The sequence below is a fragment of the Megalobrama amblycephala genome, linkage group LG9 (assembly GCF_018812025.1).
Source record: "Megalobrama amblycephala isolate DHTTF-2021 linkage group LG9, ASM1881202v1, whole genome shotgun sequence".
In the NCBI taxonomy this organism is placed as follows: domain Eukaryota; kingdom Metazoa; phylum Chordata; class Actinopteri; order Cypriniformes; family Xenocyprididae; genus Megalobrama; species Megalobrama amblycephala.
In genome coordinates this window covers 32,223,713-32,246,684 of record NC_063052.1, presented here as the reverse complement: position 1 = coordinate 32,246,684, position 22,972 = coordinate 32,223,713, and the positions used below count along the sequence as shown (strand labels likewise).

Genomic DNA, 22,972 nt, shown 5'->3' with positions numbered 1-22,972 from the left:
AAAACAAAAAACAAACCAACAAAACCTCACATGGTTTCAAAAAACAATTGTGACCCATTTCTGACCATACTTCTGTAATCATACTAACTCTGAACAGTATTAATTTTTGACAAATTCAAATCAAGTTACTATATCACTAGATTAGGTAACATTTTGTTATTTTATACCATATAGTATAATAGTTTAAAATTATCTAAGCACATAGCATCTCAAATTAAACACTTACAATGACAGTTCATTATTAAAGTCAGTCACAAGCATATTAGAAAGAACCCAATATTTATTCACATTTAAATATTACAACCTCGAACAAATCCAAAATTTTACATTTATCAAAAGTGTTTGTTGACAAAACATTTGGATTGATGATCATCACTGAGTTTATATACAGGTCACTACCACAGATCACAATGTGACAATGGTTAAAGTATAACTTTTGCTCTTACAGATATCTGTTTACAAAGTTTTTGAATGGCATGTTTGTTTATTATGAATGTGGCATGTTTGTTTATTATGAAATTATGAATATGTGTAATATTTCTGCGGCAGGTGATTAGACTTTCACTGTGTCAGATTTCTCTTTGTCTTGGTTGACTGTGTTATCATTACTAAAGAGCCTCTCTCTCAGTTTATAATAATTTCCCTTCTTGTTCATTAGTTCCTCATGTGTGCCTAACTCCACCACCTCCCCGCTGTCAATCACCACAATCTGATCCGCCCTTTCAATAGTCTTCAGCCTATGAGCAATCACAAGCAAGGTCTGGGTGGGGCAGCAAGCCAGGGCCTGTTGAACCTGTGGAATAATAAAACATGTTAGGAATCTTTTGATAGCAGCACTAAAGCAAAGACTTTAGATATATAAAGACGGTGCACTCATATTACTATAATAAATGGGAGAAAGTGCAAAGTGCAATATGGCAGAGTAAGTCCCGTCTTCTAAGTAAAAGAGCCAATGACCAATCGCTAAAATCATTACATCACTGCAGCTGCCATTAGGAGCTCTGGTTGCTACAGAAACAGCCAGTGTTTATGACTGCACGTGTGTATTGGCTGATCCAGCCTGAAAAATGCAGTTTTTTTGCCATGATTTGAGCATTTAGAAACAAAATTTATGAAACAGTTGTCACATTTCACTGGTGATTTCAAATATGAAATTTAATCGCAAGATTGGTGAACAGCAGGGATTTATGAAGGAATATGTACATATGTGTTCTTGTTTCTAGCCATATTTTACCATTTGTTCACTTTCAGTGTCCAAAGAGCTGGTCACTTCATCCAGTATGAGCACCTGAGGCTGTCTGATCAGAGCTCTGGCGATAGCGATTCGCTGCTTTTCACCTCCCGAGAGCAGGTTACCACGCTCTCCCACATCTGACAGAGAAAACACCATTTGATGACTGTGTACATGGTATTTATTAGCATTTAATAAAACAGCTTTTTCTTCTCCAATAATTAATGGAGTGGATACAGAAATCCAAAAGTAAACCACCCAGAATTTCTCAGTTCAGTAATTCTATATCAATATCAGTAATTCTAAAAAGACTTTAAATGTAAAGTCCATCTTTTCAGCCAAAGCATTTTTGGATTTATGGAGGATATGAATTCTAGCAATTCCGATGTTGAATTTTTTTGCTTTAATTTTATTTTTATGTCCCATCAGAACTGACCAATGACTGTTGACCTAGGCACTGACACAAATATGGGAATGAAAGTGTAAAGTAACAGCAGTTTATTTACCTGTGTCATAGCCATTTTCCAGTTTGCTGATGAAGGCATGGGCATTGGCTTTGCTGGCAGCCTCCTTTACTCTCTCCATTGAGCAGCCGGCTAGACCATAGGCAATGTTGTCTCGTACAGTGCCAGAGAAAAGTACAGGCTCCTGACCCACCATTGCTATCTGAGAGAGATAATTTACAGTATATGTTCTTTGCATCGCATTGGTTGGTTGTATATGGTTCTTTAGTTTATATGTAGACTTCTGGGTAGTATGAACAGAGGTGGTACAGTACAACAGTAAAGTGTTAGTTCTTTGAAAGTAGTTACTTTGCTGTGCAAGTAGTTGTGTTGGTAGTTCTGCAGTGGCTGTCCATCTAACAGAATGTGTCCCTGCTGAGGCTGGTAGAATCTCTCCAACAAACTCACACAGGTGCTCTTCCCCCCACCTGACATTCCCACCAGAGCCGTCATCTGACCCGGCTTCAACTCCAGAGAGAAGTTCTGAAAACAGATGAAAAGGTGATTAAGATGAATTATTCAAAATAATAATTTTAAAATATTACAAATATATGATAAAATATAAGAAATAAAAAAATTCAGAAGTTTATATGTTTATGTACCATATTTATTAATATTTTAAGTTCATGTGAATTGCTTTCTCAACCTTGACGAAGACCAAGTGAATTGATTCTTCAGTCTAAAAGTTGTACCTTTAACACATTGTAGTCGGGTCTTCTGGGATACGAGAAGGTGAGGTTCTGAAAGCTGACGTGTCCTTTCAGATCACTGGGCTGCAGGTTGCCATCAATACTGACTTCAGACTTTCGGTCCAGGTACTCAAACACCTTACCAGCTGCACTTACTGAGTTCAGCATGTCTCCAAAGATATAGATCAAAGTCTGTGATAGAGATTAATAAATAATTGTAAATCCATTTAACTTAAACATGCTTTTGTAAGGGCTGCTGATTTAGGTGATACAACTTTTCTCTACCCTCTATGTCAAAAAAATCATTTATTTAAAATAAACATAGACATACCCTAATGTTGTCCCCAAGGTCTTGTTGATAAAGGATGAAAGAGACGAGATTCCCTGTGCTCATCTGTCCGTACTGGATAAAGAGTCTCCCATAATAAAGCATGGCCACCTTCATTCCCAATTCTGCCATCTGCAAACCACATGCATGGTCAAGAAGAAAAGATCTACAGCAATGCAGTTCCATATCGACAAGTTTGCTTCAAAGAAAATAAACACATATGCTCTTTAAAATGAAGAGTCAACTCATACTAACCCGCCTAACGAGCAGGTAAATCGCTCTAACTGTGTCCCGTTGGGTCTTTAGATTATGGGTTTCCATCAAGCGGACATCATAGCGCTGGGCTTCACCAAGTTCTGTCCTGAAACTCTTTACTGTCCTGATGCCTGACACTGCCTCCCCAGCAGTTTCACTGGCTTTTGCCATTGAATCCTGAACTTCTTTTGACAGTCTCTAAAAAAAGGGGTATGAAAACATGATTTGTAACATATGATTAGTGATGTTGAGTTACAGTGTCTTAAGAGCTACAATATAATTCTCAGAGGCATAAAATGTTTATCCATTACTCATCATGGTATTAAACATTTGTTACCCCATACCTGATAATGTGTGTCATATATGTTCTGCAATAAGCCTGTCAGTGGCGTCTCCATTAGCATCAGTAATGTAAGCTTCCAGGAGAGGCTCATCATCAGATACAACATGCCCAGAGTCTTAATCAGGGTCCGCAGAAGGACGTTGACATTCAAAGCTACAGCCCGGCCCATCAAAGTAGTGTCTGTGGACAGTCTAGATGTGATATCACCTGAAATACAGAGTCGGTGCAAATAATCACTTTTTATAAATCCAAATGAAAAATGCATCACATTGATGAAGTATGAAATCTGCATACTGATAACCTGAGTAAAGGCACCAGCAGTCATGGATCTACCTGTCTTGATGGTCTCAAAGAAGCCTATGTCCTGCCTGACAAGAGATCCAAACAGTTGCACCTTGATTCTGCAAGTGAAGCTATTGATGGCACACATGAACAGGCCTCCACGACAACCTGCACTGGCAGAACTGATGAAAAACAAAAACTTGTTCATTAGGATACAAAATGGGCATATTTGAAATAGGGCCTACATACTTTGCTATACCAACCTTCCCAATGAGAATAATCCCATGAGAATGATAGCTGATCTAAAGTTGTCCCACTGGTAATGTGAACCCAAGATGTCAATGACTTTTCCTGTGTACAGAGGGATGAACATCTCACCTGAAAACAACAAAAAGAACTTAAAAAAGCTCATTATAGCCTTTATTTTATATAGCCTAAAGTAAATACAACGAAATACTCACATAGCACAGCTAAGGCTAGAAAGACAAAAGCTCCACACAGTATTATGTAGTCTGGCTTGCAGAAACGGATGACCCGGATGAAGAGGACTCGAGCCCTCTGTTTGCGCTCTTTCCCGTTACTCTCTCCATTAGTGTCAGGCACCGTTAGCTCCCAAAAAAGACAAGCTAAAGCAGCAGCGACAGTACCGACAAGCCACAAATTAAACTTATCAAGGCGATAGTTGTCAAACAACGCCAAGCGTCCGGTTTCGTATACCGAAGCGATAAAACAGTGAACTGTAATCCATCTCCTTATCAATGGATCTGCAGCATCTTTACAGAAAATGGATCCAGCGTACAGCAGTGTGCATCGCAATGCAGATTCAGCCCACTGCCGTAATAGACTATGGTCTAACGTTAGATTCCTTGTACGAGACTTCAGCAAAGTTCCTCCGAGGTCCAGAGTGTAAACTATTATTATATCAACACATAAAATACACGCGAACACCAAAACTTTATGCATGTCGCATGTATAAATTAAGTTACCGTGGTAACGCCAAATAACCCGCGCACTTAGACCTAAGCTAAAAAACTGATATTACCCTTTTCGGTTATTATTTCTCTCTCGGTGGCGTTTTGCCCCTTTCCTACGGAGTGCGAAGTTATCTTCTCTACACACAGCACCGGGGCATTTTAGGACAGATATAATTTTTCTTTTACTTTCGGTTTCTTAGGATTAGGGGTTTTTCTTTAACACAGCCAACCAAAATTAAATAACCTAAAGGCTGCGCTTTGCTTATACATTCCCATTTTAACAATTAAGCCATTGATCAGTTTTTTAAATCTTAAATCAGTTAGTCCAAAATATATATAAAAAAATGGAACTCAGAAGAAGCAGTAAGTCCCAATGATATAAAAAATAATAGGCTACTTCTATATTCAGGACAAATGAATAAATCTTAACGTTTATTTATTCACCTGTCTATTTGTTATTGTTATTTCATGGGCAGCAAACGTCTCTTTTCCGTGAAGCCATAACCGAAAACTTGCCCTACAACCTAACTTGTTCATTTCTGCCTAGCAAGTGATGAGTCATAGCAAGAGACCTGAGAACTTTTGTGTAGCTACTTAGATTCTGTTTACAGTTCCATTAGTATAATCCATTAGCCTATTGGTAATAACCTAATACAGGTTATGCATTGTTCTATATTTTATTCTGACTTTGCTCAACAAATTTTTGACAGAAATAATTTTGTCAGAATTAATGTGAAAGCATAGTAATTTATAATATGGTTTATTACCAAACTTTGTGTGATAAAGTGAATAACAGAAGTTCACAAGGGTGCTGTTCTTGTATTTGTATAACAACACAAACAAGTGATACAAACAATTTTATGCAGCTCTGTGTATGCAGGTTACAAGAATACATGTTAATGTCTGTAATTTCAAAGCAAAGTCTTTAATTCACTGATCAAAGAATTTAGGTAGTTCATTTCCTAAAACGCACTTCTCTTCTGCTCCATCTTGATCAATGGTAACAACATATGCAACGCCTCCACTTGAGCCATCCCGACCCATCGCCAGAGTGAGAGCTAGAGAGAGAGAGAGAGAGAGAGAAGAGAATTGCTTTCACATCTCACAGATATACTGATTATAAGAGTGGGAAAAGAAACTTTGAGAACCCTATAGAATTATTTAAAAGTCCTGTCATGTCCAAGCCAAATCTTCATCAATTTAGTCATTTAATACTATAAGAATGTAGAACTGCAGAAGCAACACTTCCAAGGAGTGGTTGTCCATCAATCAGTCAGATGGAGGGGCTAATGTTAAGGTTGACACGGGGAAATTTTTTGAGCAATGTTGCCGGGTGATGTTGCTTGGGCACTTTGAGAATTGAGAATTGGCAACAAATTTTGATCCAAAGTATCCACACAGAAATTTGTTTCCAATTCTCAATGGGAAAGTGCCCAAGCAACATCACCCGGCAACATTGCTCAAAAAATTGCCCCATGTATCATCACCTTAAGGCTACATCTATAAAACTGTATCATGGCAGTTGCACATTTTATTCACTGCTGAACTTCTCCTTTTATACTTGACTCAATGCATCTGTGTCTTTAATAATTGTACTGTACATTATTATTTGCAGTGTGATAGTCCCCTGGCATTTCTGGCATTGCACTGACTGGGGTATAATCTGCATCTCTTAAAACAAGCACTTTATCATTATTTATATATTACTATTATCATAGATAGACAGACAGGCAGACAGAGAGATAGATATAGATCGATAAATAGATAGATAGATAGATAGTTGAAAGTGCAACATTGGAAAATGATGACATCAGTGTATGATGACTGTGAGTATACTCACTCTGATCACATGACACCATCCCATTTCTTGATTATCACATTTCTCATATAGGGGGAGACCAGGTATGGTTGTAACATGGGGAGAGTTGTAACACCATCAATACCACCAATCAGGGATAAGCTAGGAGTCCTATGATCATTTCATTATTTACCCACTTCCTCCCATTCCACATGAATGGTTGTCAAGGCTGTGTATAGGCACATGCTTTTATAGATTTTTTTTTACAGATTTTATAAAGAAAAAAAAATGATTTTTAGGTAAGAATGTGATTTTTATTTGACTAAAACTAAATTTTGTTTAGTACTTAAACTTTTGCAGATAAAATAATTTAACTTATATTAAAGTGTAGTTTCTCAGGTAAAATGTGATGCACTTTTAACCTGTGAATTTCAAACCATTATGCCAATACAGCTAGCTAAGCTACAGCTGACAGGGGTGGAGTGGGTTGTAACACATCTTTAAAAGGTGTTACAACTATCCCCTTATATACAAGAACAGTTTCTTTGTAATAATTTTGCCAAGATAGTGGAAAATAAAGACAGATAGATGTGTGCTGGCCAGTGTTTTAAACAAAAAGGAAGTGATGAGATTTCAAAGAAGGGCAGGTCAGTCTGTTTACACTGTTTATTTGTTAGATCTACATTGTCCTCGTTCACAGGTCTGTGAGTTCTTCCTGTCAGGTCTTGTGTATGTGTAGTGTGTGTGTGTGTTCGTCACCAGCATTGCTCGTGATCTCATGATCACTGATGAGCTATCGGCTTCAGCTGTGGCTCATCAGCTCTTCTATATATCGTTACTGTCTTTGTCAGATTGTTGTGATGCTCATGTCCTGTGTTTTTCTCTTGCAGTTCCTCTGTCTCCCGTTTCCACTTCCTGTCTCTTATTGGATTACTTTTTTCACCAATTGTGTATTGTTTTCACTGGACTGTTTACCTGGATTCTACTCCATTGTGCTGCTGAGGAATTGACATCTGCACCCACGGCAAGTTGACTCCCTTGTGTTGTTTTGCTGTCTTTAATAAACTGTTTAAAGGTGATAAAGAGGATCTTTTCGTTGACTGAGAAACCAAAGACTGTTACTGAGTTTTTGAAATGAGCGCATGCGTAAGAACAACCCCCCTCCTTTTGAGGGAACGCCTCCCAAAAATCGTGCACGAGTATTGGAACACGAGTGTTTACCACCGGCATTCACTGTATCGTGTTAGTGGATTCATTATGTCGGACTCACCGCAGGTAACTCATAATCTGCAGTTGTTACTCCTGTCTCCTGACAAAAACATTGCATGCAGCGCCTGTGGAGTGTGGAAAGTTACTGGAGCGCGCAGCCGCGCTCGTCTCTCACAAGGAACGTCATGGCAGTGATTGACAAGCCAGAGGGCCAATCCGCGCACGTCTCTCACAAGGAACGTCATGGTAGTGATTGACAAGCCAGAAAGGCCAATTGGCTGATGTTTTTAAGGCCCTACCTCGTGCACAGATGATGTATATAAATATTATTCCTTTCAGTGCACCTAATAAATAGTCTTTTATCAGTTAGTAAAGACAGTTTCAAGTAATATTGCAAAAATGTATAAAACAAAACATCCTCTTTAGCACCTTTAACTGCACTTGTGAGCAGTCAATCTCAAGTTATTTCCCCTGACATACATGTTCTGTGCAGCCAAAATTATTTATCAGTTATCACTGTAAAGCTGCTTTGACACAATCTGCATTGTAAAAAGCGCTATATGAATAAAGGTGACTTGACTTGACTTTACACAGGTACACTGCAGCCGAGTGTTCATTAAAGGGATAGTTCACCCAAAAATGAAATTTCTGTCATTAATTACTCATCCTCATGACGTTCCAAACCCGTAAGACTTTCGTTCATCTTTGGAATGCAAATGAAGATCTTTTTGATGAAATATGAGAGCTTGCTGTCCCTCCATAGACAGCTACGCAACTGAAACTTTGGCGCTTCAAAAAGTTCATAAAGAGATCGGAAGATCAGAAAAAGTTCATGATGTGTGAGAACAACCTCTTCCAGGAAGCTCAAACGTGATGTGTAACCCATAAGGTTTGTTTGTGTTAAGGTTGGGATACACCAAGCGACGATTGGCCGTTGGTGAGCATCTGTTGGGCTAGCTTTTTCAGTGTGTTCCACACATCGGCTCTCATCAGGTTCACGTTGGTAGGAGTCTGGCCGATTCAACATGTAGAATCGCCATCGGAGAGAGAGAGATCTCTGATTGGCTGTTCACTATAGCGAATGAGTCAGTTCACGAGAATAAAAGCAAAAGTGATGAAAGTAAGCAAAGAAGTCTTGACGGGACAGACAGAAGGTTGTTCTAATTTTAAGTCAAATTAACTGAGCACTCGAATATACAAATATATTCATAATAACATGAGCAGAGTGGAAAAAAGAACGTGATCAGCATGATTGATATTCAAAAGGGTAAGAAAGCACTGCTTTGTTTATGGTTTGTATACAAGCAGTCTTAGTTTTGCTTTCCCTTTTTGAATGACGAATATAGACAAATACATCTGCTTAAATAGACAGTTATCTCCTTTACACGCAGGCGCAGAACATGCGTGCTAGTTGACAGTTGGCTGAAGTTCTTTCGGTGTGTTCAAGCGCATATTTTTTTTCCCCGACGCAGCTGACCTGAGGCGACAACACTGTCGGCTTTCGTTGCCGCTAGTTCTTTGATGTCGGGTTGGTGTCCCGGCCTTTACACAGCATGTTTGAGCTTCCGGAAGAGGTTTGTTCTCACGCGTCATTCAGGTTTGGTTGAGCTTCTGTTTATGTTTGGTGATCAAGGTTTATTGTGTGAATAGAAGCTGTGATGGAAAATGTACAGAAAATGCAGACTAAAGATGCTCAGGTCAAAGACCGCAGTCACATGATTAGCTTAGATCATTACAAACCAATCACCAGACCAAATCACAGTGATGTGACATTGACATTGTGACATTGATTTTTACTCAACTGTAAGACTTAAATGTGCATGTATCTTTCTATTCATTGAGACTCACTCTGTTGTTGTGATGAGTGACCTCCCGGCTGTAAATAAAACTTAATTTATACAAAGAGCAACTTGGAAGTCGTGTCAGGTATATGCTGCGCAGCTGAGGAATAGAAGTACTAAAGATTCTATGCTCAAAAGACCACAGCAGAGACAGTGATAGTGTTGGAAGACTATAGAGTTGCCCTCGGGGTGAGGCTGTAATACTCTGAGCATGCCCGTAGGCAGGGGGGTTCGGGTGGTTCGAACGAACCCCCCCTCACTGCCAAAGGTCCAGAATTTAAGTCTGTTTTTTTTTTTTTTTTTTTTTATGTGATTATTGTCATCATTGTTTTAATCAATGCTTGTGACAAATATTCTGGGTTGCTGTTTCAAATTAATATGATACATTATTGTAGCTGGACGTGTGTGTGCCGCGCGTGCAGTTCAGAGAGTTCTCGCAATACACTTTTCAAAGCAACGGTGAAGAAGCATCGCCTCTGAATGATGGGGGGTAGGGGTTATATATATATTTTTATTTATATTTAATTAAAATGATTTCTATATTTTCTCCACTCAATAGTCTACAATATAATAGCCATATAAATGTAGCGTAATTATAATAATAATAAAACATAGTGGGATAGGCCTATTCAGTGATATTGGCTGTGCAATATCGACTTTTGTGATTGGACAATACCGGCAGACTGGAGCCAATGGAAATGCTTCTCCTTCGGTGCGTCTTATTCCTCTGAGAACTTCAAAGCAGACCGCTTGAGGTAAATTATCTGGAATGATTAGTATATTGATTTACGATGCCTATGTGAGAGTGTTATGTCTGTACATGGGCGTCGGAACCATTGTATGTGGGTGGGACAAGAGTCAAGACCCACCCACTTTTTAAGACCAATGATATTGGACCCACTCACTTTTACCGTCTCTAATTCAGCATTTGTCTAATCCCCCTCAGGCGATGCTACTCCACAAACCACCAACAGAGCATAAAAAATACCAAAAATAAAAATATTTTTTTAAAACATCGCCAAGTAAAACGCTGCGTTTATATAGAACTGTCTCTTTACGACCACCACAAACGGGACTCTTTTCAGACGCGCATTCCAATTTCGCCTCAGCGCCAGCCGCAAGTCAAACGAGTAGCTTCAGCTGAACAACAGTCAGATGAGATGTCGTCAGGCTATGTCAGTAAAACTCCAATCAGCCGTTAGGCTATAGCCTACTGTGCTCGAAGCGTGAATTCAAGAATTGCTCGCGCAAATGCGCCGGCGCGCGCTGCATATTACTTTATTATGGGAAAACTAAAGCGCTAAAGAATCTACGGGCATGCACCGTCGTTATTCTGTTGTAAATGAAGTCATGAAATGACCAAACATGCGATTAAAGCTGCCTCAAAACTGTGCATGTATGTATGTATTTGTTGACATGGTTTTAAAGCTATTGTTATCCAATTTGTTGGCCTTAAAACGTCTTAAAATGCATATATGTACACCAAGGAAATCACAATTTTCTCGCCCCCGAACCCCCCTAGCATAAAACATTTTCTGACCTCGGTAAATATAAAACCCTGCGTACGGCCCTGCTTCTTTTCTAGCTAACGAAATCAACGTAATCGTGTATTTCTCCAGTTGTGCGCTCTTTGGGATTAACTTTGTATGCACTGTGATCGACGTGTGAAAATAAATGGGAGCAAAAACGCTCCCATATATAACGATATATATATAATTGCATAAAAAAATACAAAAAAAAAATAAAAATGGTACATGAGGAAGCAATTTGACAAAAATGCAGTAAATATTTTTTGGTGCATCAAAAAGCATGCTCGTTATATACCAGCAGACAAGCTAATCCAGCACAAATTAGTGTATAAAAGGTCACCAAAATGAAGTATTTGAACCTCATAACAAAAGGAGGAGAAAAATTGCAAAAAGGTCCACTTTTTGAAAAAAAGAACCCCCCCTTTCAACAGGCTGGCTACAGACCTGCTGAGTTAGTATTAATGATCCTGTGTCAGACCAGCGTACACCTGAGAAGGACGGTGAGAGTGTATAGATGCTAAAGACCTGTGTGCTCATGTGTGATTGAGGTAGTGATAGTAGTTTCTTGACGGGACGCCGTCACCTTATTTCGGGGAAGGGTATTACCTCGAAATATTGGAAATGTATTAGAAGTATTCGAGAAGGGAATTACCTCGAGATACTGTAGTATTATATTGTATTGTATTCGGGACGGGAATTACCTCAAAGGTACTGTAGTATTGTGGTACTGTAGTATTGTATTGTATTATATTCGGGACGGGAATTACCTCGAAGGTACTGTAGTACTGTATTGGTACTGAGTATTATATATATTATATTGACAACTGGAGGTTGTTTGAATTGTCAGTGGTGAAGTCAGATTTGTATTGAGAATTTCCACGACAAAGCCTAAATTAAATTTGTTTATCATAAAAAGTGTTCGAGTCTCTTCAGAAAATTTGGACTAAACCGATCAATTCATATGGATTAGTTTTAAGATCTCTTTATGAACTTTTTGAAGAGTCAAATTTTCAGTTGCTAGGCTGTCTGGAGGGACAGAAAGCTCTCAGATGCCATCAAAATTATCTTAATTTGCATTCCAAAGATGAACAAAAGTCTTATGGGTGTGGAACGACAAGAAGGTGAGTAATTAATGACAGAAATTTCATTTTTGGGTGAATTATCCCTTTAAGCATAAATACAACCTGGTAGTGGGGTAGATTGTAAACCATGTATTTGACATCAACTCATAAGGGATGCGGTATTGTTGCAGAGGTTTGAATGTGTGTTACATCCATACATGGTCTCCCCCTATGTATTTGTATATTGCATTGACAAACTTACCATTCACTACAAACTCTTGGCATTCCCTCTTTGTCATGTTTTTTCGATACTCCGCATCCACAAACCCATGAATGTAAAAACTCCCAGAGCCACCAATAGCAAAAGGCTGCCTGGACAGCAAACCATTTAGTGTAGCATAGACCTTTTTGGAACGAAACAGAAATGACCACATATTTATGACCACAGTTTATAACACACACACACACACACATATATATATATATATATATATATATATAGTTACCATATATAGTGTCCAGTTTATAGCAATAGTTTATAAGAATAAATTGGCTAACCTGTCCTCCTTTTTTTCTGTCCCACCCTGCCACAATAAGATGTGCTGATAGTTCCTCTTTGTATTTATAAGAAATATTCTTCACCAGAGTAGCAGCAGAGCATACAAGTGGGTCATCCTCCACCTCAATGCTGTCAAGGAACATTATTCAAGTGTATTATTCAGCATATTTTTAGTGCAAAATGTACCATGTTGCTTCTGGTTATCATTATAATAGAAATATGGACTAATGTTATAGACACAGTATAGGATATTGGTAATATACCTGTGTACATCCAATTGGTAATTGACAATTTCAGCAATGGTTTGAGCATCTGCTGCTGATCCAGACAGAGCACAGTAGATCTTGTCATGGAGCGGAGAGAGCTTGTTCATCACACGATTCACCACAGACTCCCTGAGAACAGTTACCAAAGAAATCGCATTTTAATGTTCTTGGTTCTTGGAACTTTATTTCAAATAGTCACTGAAAAAATTACTACGATTATCTTTGTCTTAAAGAATGGCTTTGATATTTTGAGAAAAAATTCAATGAGTTTATATCAATGTTTTTTAAATGGTTTAGAGCTTATCACAAAATTTTCCTAATATTCTGATATTTTAAACTTTAGGTGAAAAGTTTTTAACTGATCATTTTTCAGTGTTCAAATAAACTACAGCACAAGTGTCTCTTACCCCGCTGACACACGCGAATCTGAGCCAAGAACAACTCCACCGTCAAAAGTCACTGCGATTATGGTAGTCTAAAATGAAAAAAATGAAGAAAAATAAAAGGCATTCAAAATCGCATTTATGTTAAAATTATGCCAGGCAATTCTTAATGACGCTAAACACAATGTAGCTATAATGTTAAAGCTTGCTGGAGCAAGTTACGGTCTGGTCTAGTTTGCCAATCGCAAGCAGCTTTAAAATGTAAACTTTGAAACACTTTTCACTCAACCTGAATGTTTATGCAGCTTGAAATAAACGACTCGTTCGAGTCTTTTAAGCCCCTGAGTTGATAACTCACCCCGGTTTTGACTTCTTCAGATAGCCATCCTGGATCTGTGAACGATTCCTCCGACATTTTGTATAGTTGGAAGGCAAAGCTAACTACCTGTCCTGTGCAAACCTGCCTGCGCTTGACGCCAGAAGAGACTCGACACTCGATAGCTCTGCACGCCTCAAACGAAGCTCTTAGTGAATGGAAATCAATTAAATTACAAAAAAGAGACTTTATTTTGTCGTACTGTCAGGCCTGCAGTATTTTATGGTGCCTGCATTATTCCTCCATATTGTCTAGAACAGAAAGTGAAAGAAAGTTACTTCCCATTGAATCGTGTAGCCTATATTACTGTTATTTTGTGTGTGTGTGTGTGTGTGTATGTATATGTATATATATTTACATACATGTGTGTATCAATAAAATTAAGAAATAAATTATCAATTAATATATATATATATATATATATAATTATATATAATTTTTTATTTCTTAATTTTATTGACAGATTAATCATCCATTACTTGTTTATTTTATTACCCTTATATTTATTACATCATAATCATGCACTGTTCGTTGGCCAGAGGAGAACTGGCCCCCGATTTAGCCTGTTTTTTTGTTTTGTTTTGTTTATTTTTGTCACCTGATGGAGTTTGGGTTCCTTGCCACTGTCGCCTCTGGCTTGATTAGTTGGGGACTTGATATTCAACAATTATCTGTCTGCATCAACACCATTGTATGAGAACTGAACTGAGCTGGATGATGACATCACTGTTTTCTCCAGAGCTGCTGCATAGATAAATGAACTAAATTAATAACTAATGATTTTTACAACAGAATGAATCAATACTGAACTTATTTAAGCTGATAATGACACCATTTTCTTCTAGAGCTGCTGTACAGCCAAAACAAACTTTGTTACATTATTTTCCTGTTATCACTGTAAAGCTGCTCTGACACAAACTGCATTGTAAAAAGCGCTATATAAATAAAGGTGACGTGACTTGACTTGACTTATAATCATGATTAAAGTACCACTTTTGTAATTAGTTATTATTGATCTTTTTGAATAATTCTTGTCTTTCCATCTGAGTTTTGTATTTCAGAACTAATTCAATGGTGCACACAGACCTCAACACTTTGTACACCAAACACTATAATGGTAATAATCAATGGGTAATTTCTGAGAATGAATGGGATATTGGTATTTGGTGCCCTATGCAGGCTGCATTGTCTGCATAAAGGGAGTGGCAGAACTGCTGGTATGGTCCCCAAATCGATGGGCCCTTCCTAGTGTCACAGTCAGAAGGGACATTACACTGTACAACATAACAACTGTATATATTTATTATGAAAAACAAAGGGGGTGGGTGTGGACAATAAGATTCAGCAAAATCCTAAGTCTGCACACATCTAATCACAAAGTTTGAAGAATGATCCAGTTTGGTCATAGTTGTGTTTTATTCATCGTGGAACTTGGGCAGTTTATCTCCTGGAACAACTATATGCTTGACTCCTGCTTCAGTGATCACTACCAGGTGAACCACACCACCACTGACATTGTCCCGACCCATAGCCAGAGCCAAAGCTGAGAAGACATAAACATTATCCATTAATTCTTAAAACATTGCTTTATTAACAGTTCATATAAATGCGAATAAACTTCTCATTGCAATTCTATTGTACCGTTTGTGGAAAACTGTGTAGCCTCTTCCAAACTCATGTCAGGTTTGAATTTGGCATCCACATAACCATAGATATAAGTGCTGCCAGATCCACCAATGGTGAAAGGCTGACTGAGTAGCATTCCTCCCAAAGATACTACGTATATCTGTGCAAAGACAAGACATTTGCAAAAGAAAGCGTTACTCATGTGCATTGCAGAGGTTTGTATAACATTTGATTAAACAGACAATAAAGCATGGCTGCCGTCGCATCATCCAGGTGAATGCTGCACATTGGTGGTGGTTGAGGAGATTCCCACTTCCATATGTAAAGCGCTTTGAGTACCCCAGAAAAAGCGCTATATAAATGTAAGGAATTATTATTATTAAAATAATTTTGGTGTGCTTAAAGGTGCCCAAGAATGCTTTTTCACAAGATGTAATATAAGTCGAAGGTGTCTCCTGAATGTGTCTGTGAAGTCTCAGCTCAAAATACCCCATAGATTTTTTTTAATTAATTTTTTTAACTGCCTATTTTGGGGCATCATTAACTATACACTGATTTTGGCAGTGCGCTGCCCCTTTAATTCGCCTGCTCCCTGCCACACAAGCTCTCGACTATATTACAGTGCATTTACAAAGTTCACACAGCTAATATAACCCTCAAATGGATCTTTACAAGATGTTCGTCATGCATGCTGTATGCATGCTTCGAATTATGTGAGTAAAGTATTTATTTTGATGTTTACGTTTGATTCTGTATGAGTTTGAGGCTGTGCTCTGTGGCTAACGGCTAATGCTACACTGTTGGAGAGATTTACAAAGAATGAAGTTGTGTTTATGAATTATACAGACTGCAAGTGTTTAAAAATGAAAATAGCGACGGCTCTTGTCTCCGTGAATACAGTAAGAAACGATGGTAACTTTAACCACATTTAACAGTACATTAGCAACATGCTAACGAAACATTTAGAAAGACAATTTACAAATATCACTAAAAATATCATGATATCATGGATCATGTCAGTTATTATTGCTCCATCTGCCATTTTTCGCTGTTGTTCTTGCTTGCTTACCTTGTCTGTGCACAGATCCAGACGTTAATACTGCCTTTCCTTGTCTAATGCCTTGAACATGGGCTGGCATATATGCAAATATTGGGGTCATACATATTAATGATCCCGACTGTTACGTAACAGTCGGTGTTATGTTGAGATCCACGTGTTTTCCGGAAGTGTTTTAAACAAATGAGATTTACATAAGAAGGAGGAAGCAATGGGGTTTGAAACTCAATGTATGTCTTTTCCATGTACTGAACTCTTGTTATTTAACTATGCCGAGGTAAATTCAAATGTTGATTCTAGGGCACCTTTAACTAAAAGGTGCTTTCTTTTACTTTAAATGGTAATCGTATAATAACCTGACGTACCACCTTAAATTCCCTTTTCACGAGTTTACACACAAATAATCAGATTAAAAGTATGTGTATTTGGCATGCTGTCTGAGGTGAGGTCTCTGAGATCGGTATTTTGGCCCGAACCCAGAGCACTCCCCTGGTGTCCCTGGCTGTGATAGGAACCAACCAAGAGCGAGGAGTCATATGATCTTTTTTGAATGCAAACATGTGCTGTCAGTATTTTAACATTGTCTTTATTATCTTTAAGTTTACATGCATACAGCACATTTGAGAGTTTTTTGAGAGTGATGCAGAACTGTGCCATTTTCTATCATCTTAGTGTGTTTTATCACCTGTGGTCCCTTTTTCCTATCCCACCCGGCTGTGATGAAGCCTGCCTGCAGATCTTCCTTATTGCTATAGCAAAGTTCCTTCATAATGGATGCTGCAGCTTTCACCAAGGGAGGAGATTCCATCTGAATACTAAAGACAGAGATTTTACAGCCACAAATAGTTCTTCTAACTTTAGCTTTTCTTGCTACAGAAATGAACAGACCTGTGAAAGGACAGCTGGAATTTAGCCATTTTGGTAACAGCTTGTGCATCTGCCAGTGATCCAGCTATGCAACAGAATATTCTATCATGCACCTGGATCAGCTTGTTGATGGTTTTGGATGACACATAAGACCTGTAGGTAAAGGTTATTTTAGTTAAGAGAGCTGTAATGTGTGTGATATGAGAATAACAATGTGTTAGAAAATACTCACTCTCCCATAGAGGCTCTGGAATCAGACCCAATGATAACTCCTCCATTGAACTTAACAGCAAGAATGGTGGTCTAAACAAGTAATTAATTAAGCTAATTAAATAACAACATGATGAATATTGTTTTTTATTTACAGTTTTTGAAAAAGGTATCATTAATGCAATATAGTAGGCTACTAAAAAATTCATGCATTTTGACAATTTAGTTGAATTGAATAATTGAGTAATGACAAATCAAACAACAGAATCCCGGTCATACCTATATAATAGGCCTATATTGGGGCATCTTACCCTATCCCTACACCCACTACTAGCCTATTATGTTTGCACAACGATGCATCATCTATAGTAACGTTAGGAATGTTTGTCACAGTCCATAATTAAAGCGTTAGAAATCTTTAAATTGAAGCTGATATTCGAAGACTAACGTTATCCTCGCCCTGACGAATAATAATATCCACGAAAATGAAAGTAACTTTAAGCTACGTCATACTTAAACTGCATATTCACAACTACACAGATGGATATAGAAATATATTTAAATGAGTATTTCATAACATTGTCTCAGATGGTAAGATAAACATTAGCTGCCTGATCGCCGACACGTATTTAAAATAAATTTCGCGTCAGCTTTCAAAACGAAACGAAACGTGTGAAAGCTGAGCAGCAAACGCTTAAATCACACATAAACACGATGAATACTTACACCAGTGCTGACACCTTTTACTTGCGAGTGTGAATGATGCGTCTCCATTATTAAAACCTCGATATACAAATTGTGGATAAAAGTCTCGCGCACGAGTCGCTCGACTATGAATGTACACGCTCATCTGAAACAGCAAATCTAGCGGTCGCGAAACGCATTACATGAAACGAACAGTTCCAGACGACTTGCATTAGGTTTTAGACATGGCGCTTTCTTGCGTACTCGAGCCTGCTCTGTCTGGTTTTAACTTCGAAAACTCCACAAGGTAAGAAGGAGTTAGGCTTGACACAGTTATATGATGGTAATATTATGCGTAATATGTAGAAAATAGGCTATGCATCGTCATAACCATTGGTTCACGATGTCGGAACAAAAGTGAAAGTATGTTCTTAACTGAGGTCTTCCTTCTCAAAAAGAATCGTACAATGTCTTTTAAAATCTATATATAGTAATATTCACTAATCAAATTAATTTTGTAAAATTTCTTTAAAGCATATCCAGTCATAACCTGCTCGATTAGCTACTTGCGATCTCTTATGATACACAAATCTCGTCCTCCTCATCCATATAGAAATAATGTACTGGAGAATGGTTCGGAAGAAGGGAAAATCAAGGCTCCAAAACCCATGAAAACAGGCACCACTATTGCTGGGGTGGTTTATAAGGTAATCTGTTCGCACAAATGGTCTTATATTAACTGTTACAAAACTAACTAAACAACTAAAGTGTGCATGTGTGTAGGATGGTGTAGTTCTGGGAGCAGACACCAGAGCCACCTCTGATGAAGTAGTTGCGGATAAAATGTGTGCCAAGATTCACTACATTGCACCTAACATATAGTAAGTAGCAGTAAGGATTAAAGATCCATTACCCTACTAATAAAAAGTGTTTAATGCCTAGTGTCTTTTTACTTGTCATTGATATCAGAATTTACAAAGCAAAAATGGGCTAATAAAATATTTATTTATTTTGTTAGTTGTTGTGGAGCAGGAACAGCAGCGGACACAGAGAAGACGACCGATATGCTGTCATCAAACCTCACCATTTTCTCCTTGAACAGCGGCAGGAACCCAAGAGTCGTCATGGCTGTTAACATACTACAAGACATGCTGTTCAGGTGTGTGCAGACTCGGTGGTGTATTATTATCTTCACTTGTAATACATTGTGTGATCATGCATGTTTGTTTGTAGCAGGCTGTGTTTTATGTGATGTCACACTCTAACAATAATGTTTAATTGCTTGTACTGTTTCTCAGGTATCGGGGTATGATTGGAGCTAATCTAATTTTAGGAGGTGTTGACTTCACTGGCAGTCTCTTGTACACGGTTGGCCCTTATGGGAGCATGGACAAGGTGCCATATCTAGCCATGGGTATGTGACATCCAATTAACTGAGATGAATATGCATGTATGTTATGTTAGATCAAAAAATATTGTAATATAATTTTCAGAAATCTATCTTTACCAGCTAATACCTGAATGTCACATGTTCTGCTTTCACAATGGAATTTCTTACAATATATCTTACAATATAGAACGCATGGTAGATATTTTTCTGTGTTTTCCATAGGATCTGGTAATCTGGCAGCGATGGGGATACTGGAGGACAGATTCAAAGTAAATATGGATGTAAGTTGTTCTTTTCTTGATGGCAGGTTTGATAACTTATGTTTTGTGTACCAGGTGTTGAGGTCTGAGTGTGCGGCTGGATCTCTTGATTTCTAAAATGTACATTGTTAGGTTATAACAGATAAAAGGTCTCACAGATTTAAAGGTTGCCATTGCATCAGATTTACAAGTAAAATTTATGCTATAAACTGAAAGGTTTTAAGTTTAAGTTTCACTTAAACTTATTAATTCATAATATTCAATATTCATAATATTCAATATTATGTAACAAAGTAGATTTTACTTCATCTTCAAATTTCCTAAAATTTATTTTGAGTAAACCTTGTAATTTCCCCCCCATGCCTGCAACTATAGCTTTCTGTGACAATTGCTGTTCATTCTACCTTTAGTTAGAGGAGGCCAAGGCACTGGTAAGTGATGCCATCCATGCAGGCATCATGAGTGACCTGGGATCAGGCAACAACATAGACCTGTGTGTGATTACAAAAGAAGGGGTGGACTATATCAGACCTCACAGAGAGTCCCCTTATAACTATAAGAGGTAAGACAACCCAGCAGATTTTTAGTCACTCACAAGCTTGCATTTTTTCTTTTTATAAAATTGCACATTTTTATATCATGTCACAGAAACTGACTGCATATTAAATGTAGTAAAGGAAAAGCATTAAAGGAAAACGTTAGTTTTGCCTAAAGTCTAATATTGGTAATATATTGATCTCTCTGTCTTTCTTTTACAGACAGGCAAAGTATAAATATAAGCCGGGTACAACCCCAGTTTTATCTAAAACCGTGACTCAGCTGGAGCTGGAGTTGGTGCATGAGACGGTTCAAATGATGGAAACAGGATCCAGTTGAGCCAAGAAACATGTGATGTCAGATTTTGATCTGAAAGATGGATTTTTCAGCTCAGTTACTGTTTTGACAAACAAAATGTCAGAATTTGCTGTAAATTACTTTTTATTTTTGATGTTTATACTCTTTATTCCAGCTGGTAATGGACTGTATGTGCAGATGCCAGAAAGTGCAGAGATAAGCAATAAAATATTACAATTTCCAGCATTTGCAGTTTCTATTTTTTTTATTTATTTTTTTTTACATTTGTTTTATAAACACAATGATCTGTTTTAATAAACACAAAATAAAACCTGATTTAAAAAAAAGTAACACAAAGACATTCCAATGACAGTTATGCAATAATGGTATCATTGGTTATTTTATATGCTTTAATAAATAAATTATTAAAAAAGTGTATCTAAGTGGAAAGCATAAAGATAACTGTGTAAGCTGCTGCAAATTGAACAAATTTTCTTTTTTTGTCATTTCGAAAGTAGATATGTTTTAAAAATTAAAACAGTATAACAGCTTTAATATGCAGCAATGTAAATTAAAAAGAAAAAGAAAGAGGAAAAAGTATCAGTCAATGGACAAGACAATTGAACAGCAGATTAGTAGGCTACTGGTTGTCACTGAAAGCAATGTCTTGATATTCAAATATCAGTTCATTTAGGCTAGTTGTCATGAAAAACAGCAAAGATTTTACAGTATAGTTTGCTCAGCAGTTTCGGGCATTGAACTTAGCAACCTGGGATAGGGTGTGTCCTAGGGTTACTTTTCTTCACCTTACCAATGTTACACCTGCTAACCTGCATCGGACAAATCTACATAGACACTGATGATGCTGAGAAACTCGTGCTCCTATTGGTCAACCAGCAGTGTACAGAGCCTGTTCCATAAAAGATCACAAATTATTATTTTTTTAAATCTCAAATTCTCTTAAATAACATAAAGACAAACATAAAAAGACAAACAGAAGAAGTTAATCTGTAGCTGTTATATTAAGTTATATGCTTATCGTTTAAAATATTTTTTTTTTCTGGTCGTAATCGAAACTTTGTAGCCTAAATCAGCTCCTCTAAAACTTTCGGTTTCGAAATTGTCTTCCGTGGAGAGATTGTAGGCCTATTTCCTTCATGTTAAATACGCACACTGGGATCATTTTCGCTTTTGCTGTTTTAATTACTTTGATTAACTGTACTTTCTTTATATAGAGAATGGCTCTTTTGGATGTAAGTGGATATAAATGTAATTCCGAGTCACAGTTTGGCTTTAAGCAAACGCATCTTCTCGACCGGTCGAATCACTATAGTTTTGGGACCAAATGCCAGGAATTCGCGGTACCTGTCGGAGTTGACGTAAGTAACTTAAAAATCAATTAATTACTTAATCGTAGAGACCACATTATAACGACGTTACATTAGTCAAACATATTTTGTGAGAAAATGGAAGAAGCAGGAGATTGCGCTTAAACATAGGCCTAGGTGACACGGAAGAGGCTGAAGATGATTCATCCAACAAATATTCCTTGATAAATAAACGTTTATCTTTTTAAATTTTGTAGCCCTTTTCAGATAATAGGTAGGCTTATTAAAAGGGTTTATCAAGGTTCTTGTTTTGCTTATATGGGTCTCCTAACTCCCAAATAAATTTGCTTATTGAAACATAGGCCATAGGGGGCCATCAGCAAAAAAAAAAAAAAAAAAAAATTCAAGGCAAAAAAAGTAGTTAAAAGTAGGCCTATATAAATTATTGCACTGTAACATATTTTGTGTTCCCCTCAGCCCTCTAAGTTTCTGAAATCATGCAGTTGTGAGGACGGCGTTTCCATAGATCTGAATCATGGCACCACAACCCTGGCGTTTAAGTTCCGTCATGGAGTCATTGTGGCTGTTGACTCCAGAGCATCAGCTGGAAAATACATTGGTAAGCATCATACATCCATACAAAACCAAACTGATTTTATAGTTACATCATAGTACAAAGCATGTAATTTATACTGATGTTTCCAGAATAAAACATAATTATGAACACTATGTCAAACTGTATTTCTTTGCAATATCGTGATGTTTCTCGTTATGTGTTGCAGCATCAAAAGAGGCCAATAAAGTGATTGAGATCAACCCTTACCTGCTGGGCACCATGTCCGGCAGCGCTGCAGACTGTCAGTACTGGGAGAGACTGCTGGCTAAAGAGTGCAGGTCTGTCTCAGCATGCTTCTGAAGGGATGAGCAGCTGCTCACAGGATGAAGTTACCAGTTTGTGTTCAGCTGTGTCAGGAAATGTATTCAGTCTTGAGGCTTGGTTAAAGATAATTAGAAGAACAGACCTTAATTAAAGCTGCAAGCAGCGTTGAGAGGGCCCTCGCACCCGGGCTCACCGCCACCCGTTGGCCT

At 37.7% G+C, this 22,972-nt stretch overlaps 5 protein-coding genes across 5 annotated transcripts; 2 read left to right on the top strand and 3 right to left on the bottom strand.

Moving 5' to 3' along the window:
• Nucleotides 1–262: 262 nt before the first annotated feature.
• On the bottom strand, nucleotides 263–5,111 carry tap2a (transporter associated with antigen processing, subunit type a). Its single transcript, XM_048202876.1, has 12 exons — nucleotides 4,093–5,111; nucleotides 3,895–4,009; nucleotides 3,683–3,813; nucleotides 3,351–3,556; nucleotides 3,007–3,204; nucleotides 2,755–2,883; nucleotides 2,427–2,615; nucleotides 2,044–2,217; nucleotides 1,738–1,897; nucleotides 1,235–1,371; nucleotides 528–793; nucleotides 263–495 (listed from the first exon to the last, which is right to left on the bottom strand). The coding sequence occupies exons 1-11, from the start codon at nucleotides 4,592–4,594 to the stop codon at nucleotides 554–556; spliced, it is 2,181 nt and encodes a 726-aa protein (XP_048058833.1). The 5' UTR covers nucleotides 4,595–5,111; the 3' UTR covers nucleotides 263–495; nucleotides 528–553.
• A 221-nt stretch (nucleotides 5,112–5,332) lies between these two features.
• On the bottom strand, nucleotides 5,333–13,895 carry psmb9a (proteasome 20S subunit beta 9a). Its single transcript, XM_048202877.1, has 6 exons — nucleotides 13,610–13,895; nucleotides 13,276–13,343; nucleotides 12,866–12,997; nucleotides 12,602–12,731; nucleotides 12,306–12,447; nucleotides 5,333–5,663 (listed from the first exon to the last, which is right to left on the bottom strand). The coding sequence occupies exons 1-6, from the start codon at nucleotides 13,664–13,666 to the stop codon at nucleotides 5,536–5,538; spliced, it is 657 nt and encodes a 218-aa protein (XP_048058834.1). The 5' UTR covers nucleotides 13,667–13,895; the 3' UTR covers nucleotides 5,333–5,535.
• Nucleotides 13,896–14,913: 1,018 nt separating this feature from the next.
• On the bottom strand, nucleotides 14,914–18,271 carry psmb12 (proteasome 20S subunit beta 12). The gene is made up of 6 exons (XM_048202875.1): nucleotides 18,114–18,271; nucleotides 17,410–17,480; nucleotides 17,199–17,330; nucleotides 16,996–17,125; nucleotides 15,269–15,413; nucleotides 14,914–15,170 (listed from the first exon to the last, which is right to left on the bottom strand). The coding sequence occupies exons 1-6, from the start codon at nucleotides 18,159–18,161 to the stop codon at nucleotides 15,043–15,045; spliced, it is 654 nt and encodes a 217-aa protein (XP_048058832.1). The 5' UTR covers nucleotides 18,162–18,271; the 3' UTR covers nucleotides 14,914–15,042.
• Nucleotides 18,224–20,801, top strand: psmb13a (proteasome 20S subunit beta 13a). Its single transcript, XM_048202874.1, has 8 exons — nucleotides 18,224–18,378; nucleotides 18,685–18,778; nucleotides 18,855–18,952; nucleotides 19,090–19,230; nucleotides 19,370–19,485; nucleotides 19,684–19,742; nucleotides 20,132–20,283; nucleotides 20,480–20,801. The coding sequence occupies exons 1-8, from the start codon at nucleotides 18,317–18,319 to the stop codon at nucleotides 20,595–20,597; spliced, it is 840 nt and encodes a 279-aa protein (XP_048058831.1). The 5' UTR covers nucleotides 18,224–18,316; the 3' UTR covers nucleotides 20,598–20,801.
• Nucleotides 20,802–21,605: 804 nt separating this feature from the next.
• On the top strand, nucleotides 21,606–22,823 carry psmb8a (proteasome 20S subunit beta 8A). Its single transcript, XM_048200978.1, has 3 exons — nucleotides 21,606–21,934; nucleotides 22,361–22,502; nucleotides 22,666–22,823. Exons 1-3 carry the CDS (start codon nucleotides 21,794–21,796, stop codon nucleotides 22,797–22,799), a joined length of 417 nt encoding a protein of 138 aa, XP_048056935.1. The 5' UTR covers nucleotides 21,606–21,793; the 3' UTR covers nucleotides 22,800–22,823.
• The last annotated feature ends 149 nt before the right edge of the window (nucleotides 22,824–22,972 follow it).

Bases quoted from the DNA above. Each gene is read 5' to 3' on its own strand.
- tap2a (XM_048202876.1), bottom strand. From the start codon at position 4,594: ATGCATAAAGTTTTGGTGTTCGCGTGTATTTTATGTGTTGATATAATA. The intron at 3,205-3,350 runs GTATGGGGTAAC...CCCTTTTTTTAG, and splicing joins TATATGACACACATTATCAG to AGACTGTCAAAAGAAGTTCA. The intron at 2,616-2,754 runs GTATGTCTATGT...TCTCTATCACAG, and splicing joins ACCTTGGGGACAACATTAGG to ACTTTGATCTATATCTTTGG.
- psmb12 (XM_048202875.1), bottom strand. From the start codon at position 18,161: ATGGAGACGCATCATTCACACTCGCAAGTAAAAGGTGTCAGCACTGGT. The intron at 17,126-17,198 runs GTCTGTTCATTT...CTCTGTCTTTAG, and splicing joins TTCCAGCTGTCCTTTCACAG to TATTCAGATGGAATCTCCTC. The intron at 15,171-15,268 runs GTACAATAGAAT...ATGTCTTCTCAG, and splicing joins TACACAGTTTTCCACAAACG to CTTTGGCTCTGGCTATGGGT.
- psmb9a (XM_048202877.1), bottom strand. From the start codon at position 13,666: ATGTCGGAGGAATCGTTCACAGATCCAGGATGGCTATCTGAAGAAGTC. The intron at 12,732-12,865 runs GTATATTACCAA...GTTCCTTGACAG, and splicing joins TACCAATTGGATGTACACAG to CATTGAGGTGGAGGATGACC. The intron at 12,448-12,601 runs GTTAGCCAATTT...CGTTCCAAAAAG, and splicing joins ACAGAAAAAAAGGAGGACAG to GTCTATGCTACACTAAATGG.
- psmb8a (XM_048200978.1), top strand. From the start codon at position 21,794: ATGGCTCTTTTGGATGTAAGTGGATATAAATGTAATTCCGAGTCACAG. The intron at 21,935-22,360 runs GTAAGTAACTTA...TGTTCCCCTCAG, and splicing joins CGGTACCTGTCGGAGTTGAC to CCCTCTAAGTTTCTGAAATC. The intron at 22,503-22,665 runs GTAAGCATCATA...TATGTGTTGCAG, and splicing joins ATCAGCTGGAAAATACATTG to CATCAAAAGAGGCCAATAAA.
- psmb13a (XM_048202874.1), top strand. From the start codon at position 18,317: ATGGCGCTTTCTTGCGTACTCGAGCCTGCTCTGTCTGGTTTTAACTTC. The intron at 19,231-19,369 runs GTGTGTGCAGAC...ACTGTTTCTCAG, and splicing joins CTACAAGACATGCTGTTCAG to GTATCGGGGTATGATTGGAG. The intron at 19,486-19,683 runs GTATGTGACATC...TGTTTTCCATAG, and splicing joins GGTGCCATATCTAGCCATGG to GATCTGGTAATCTGGCAGCG.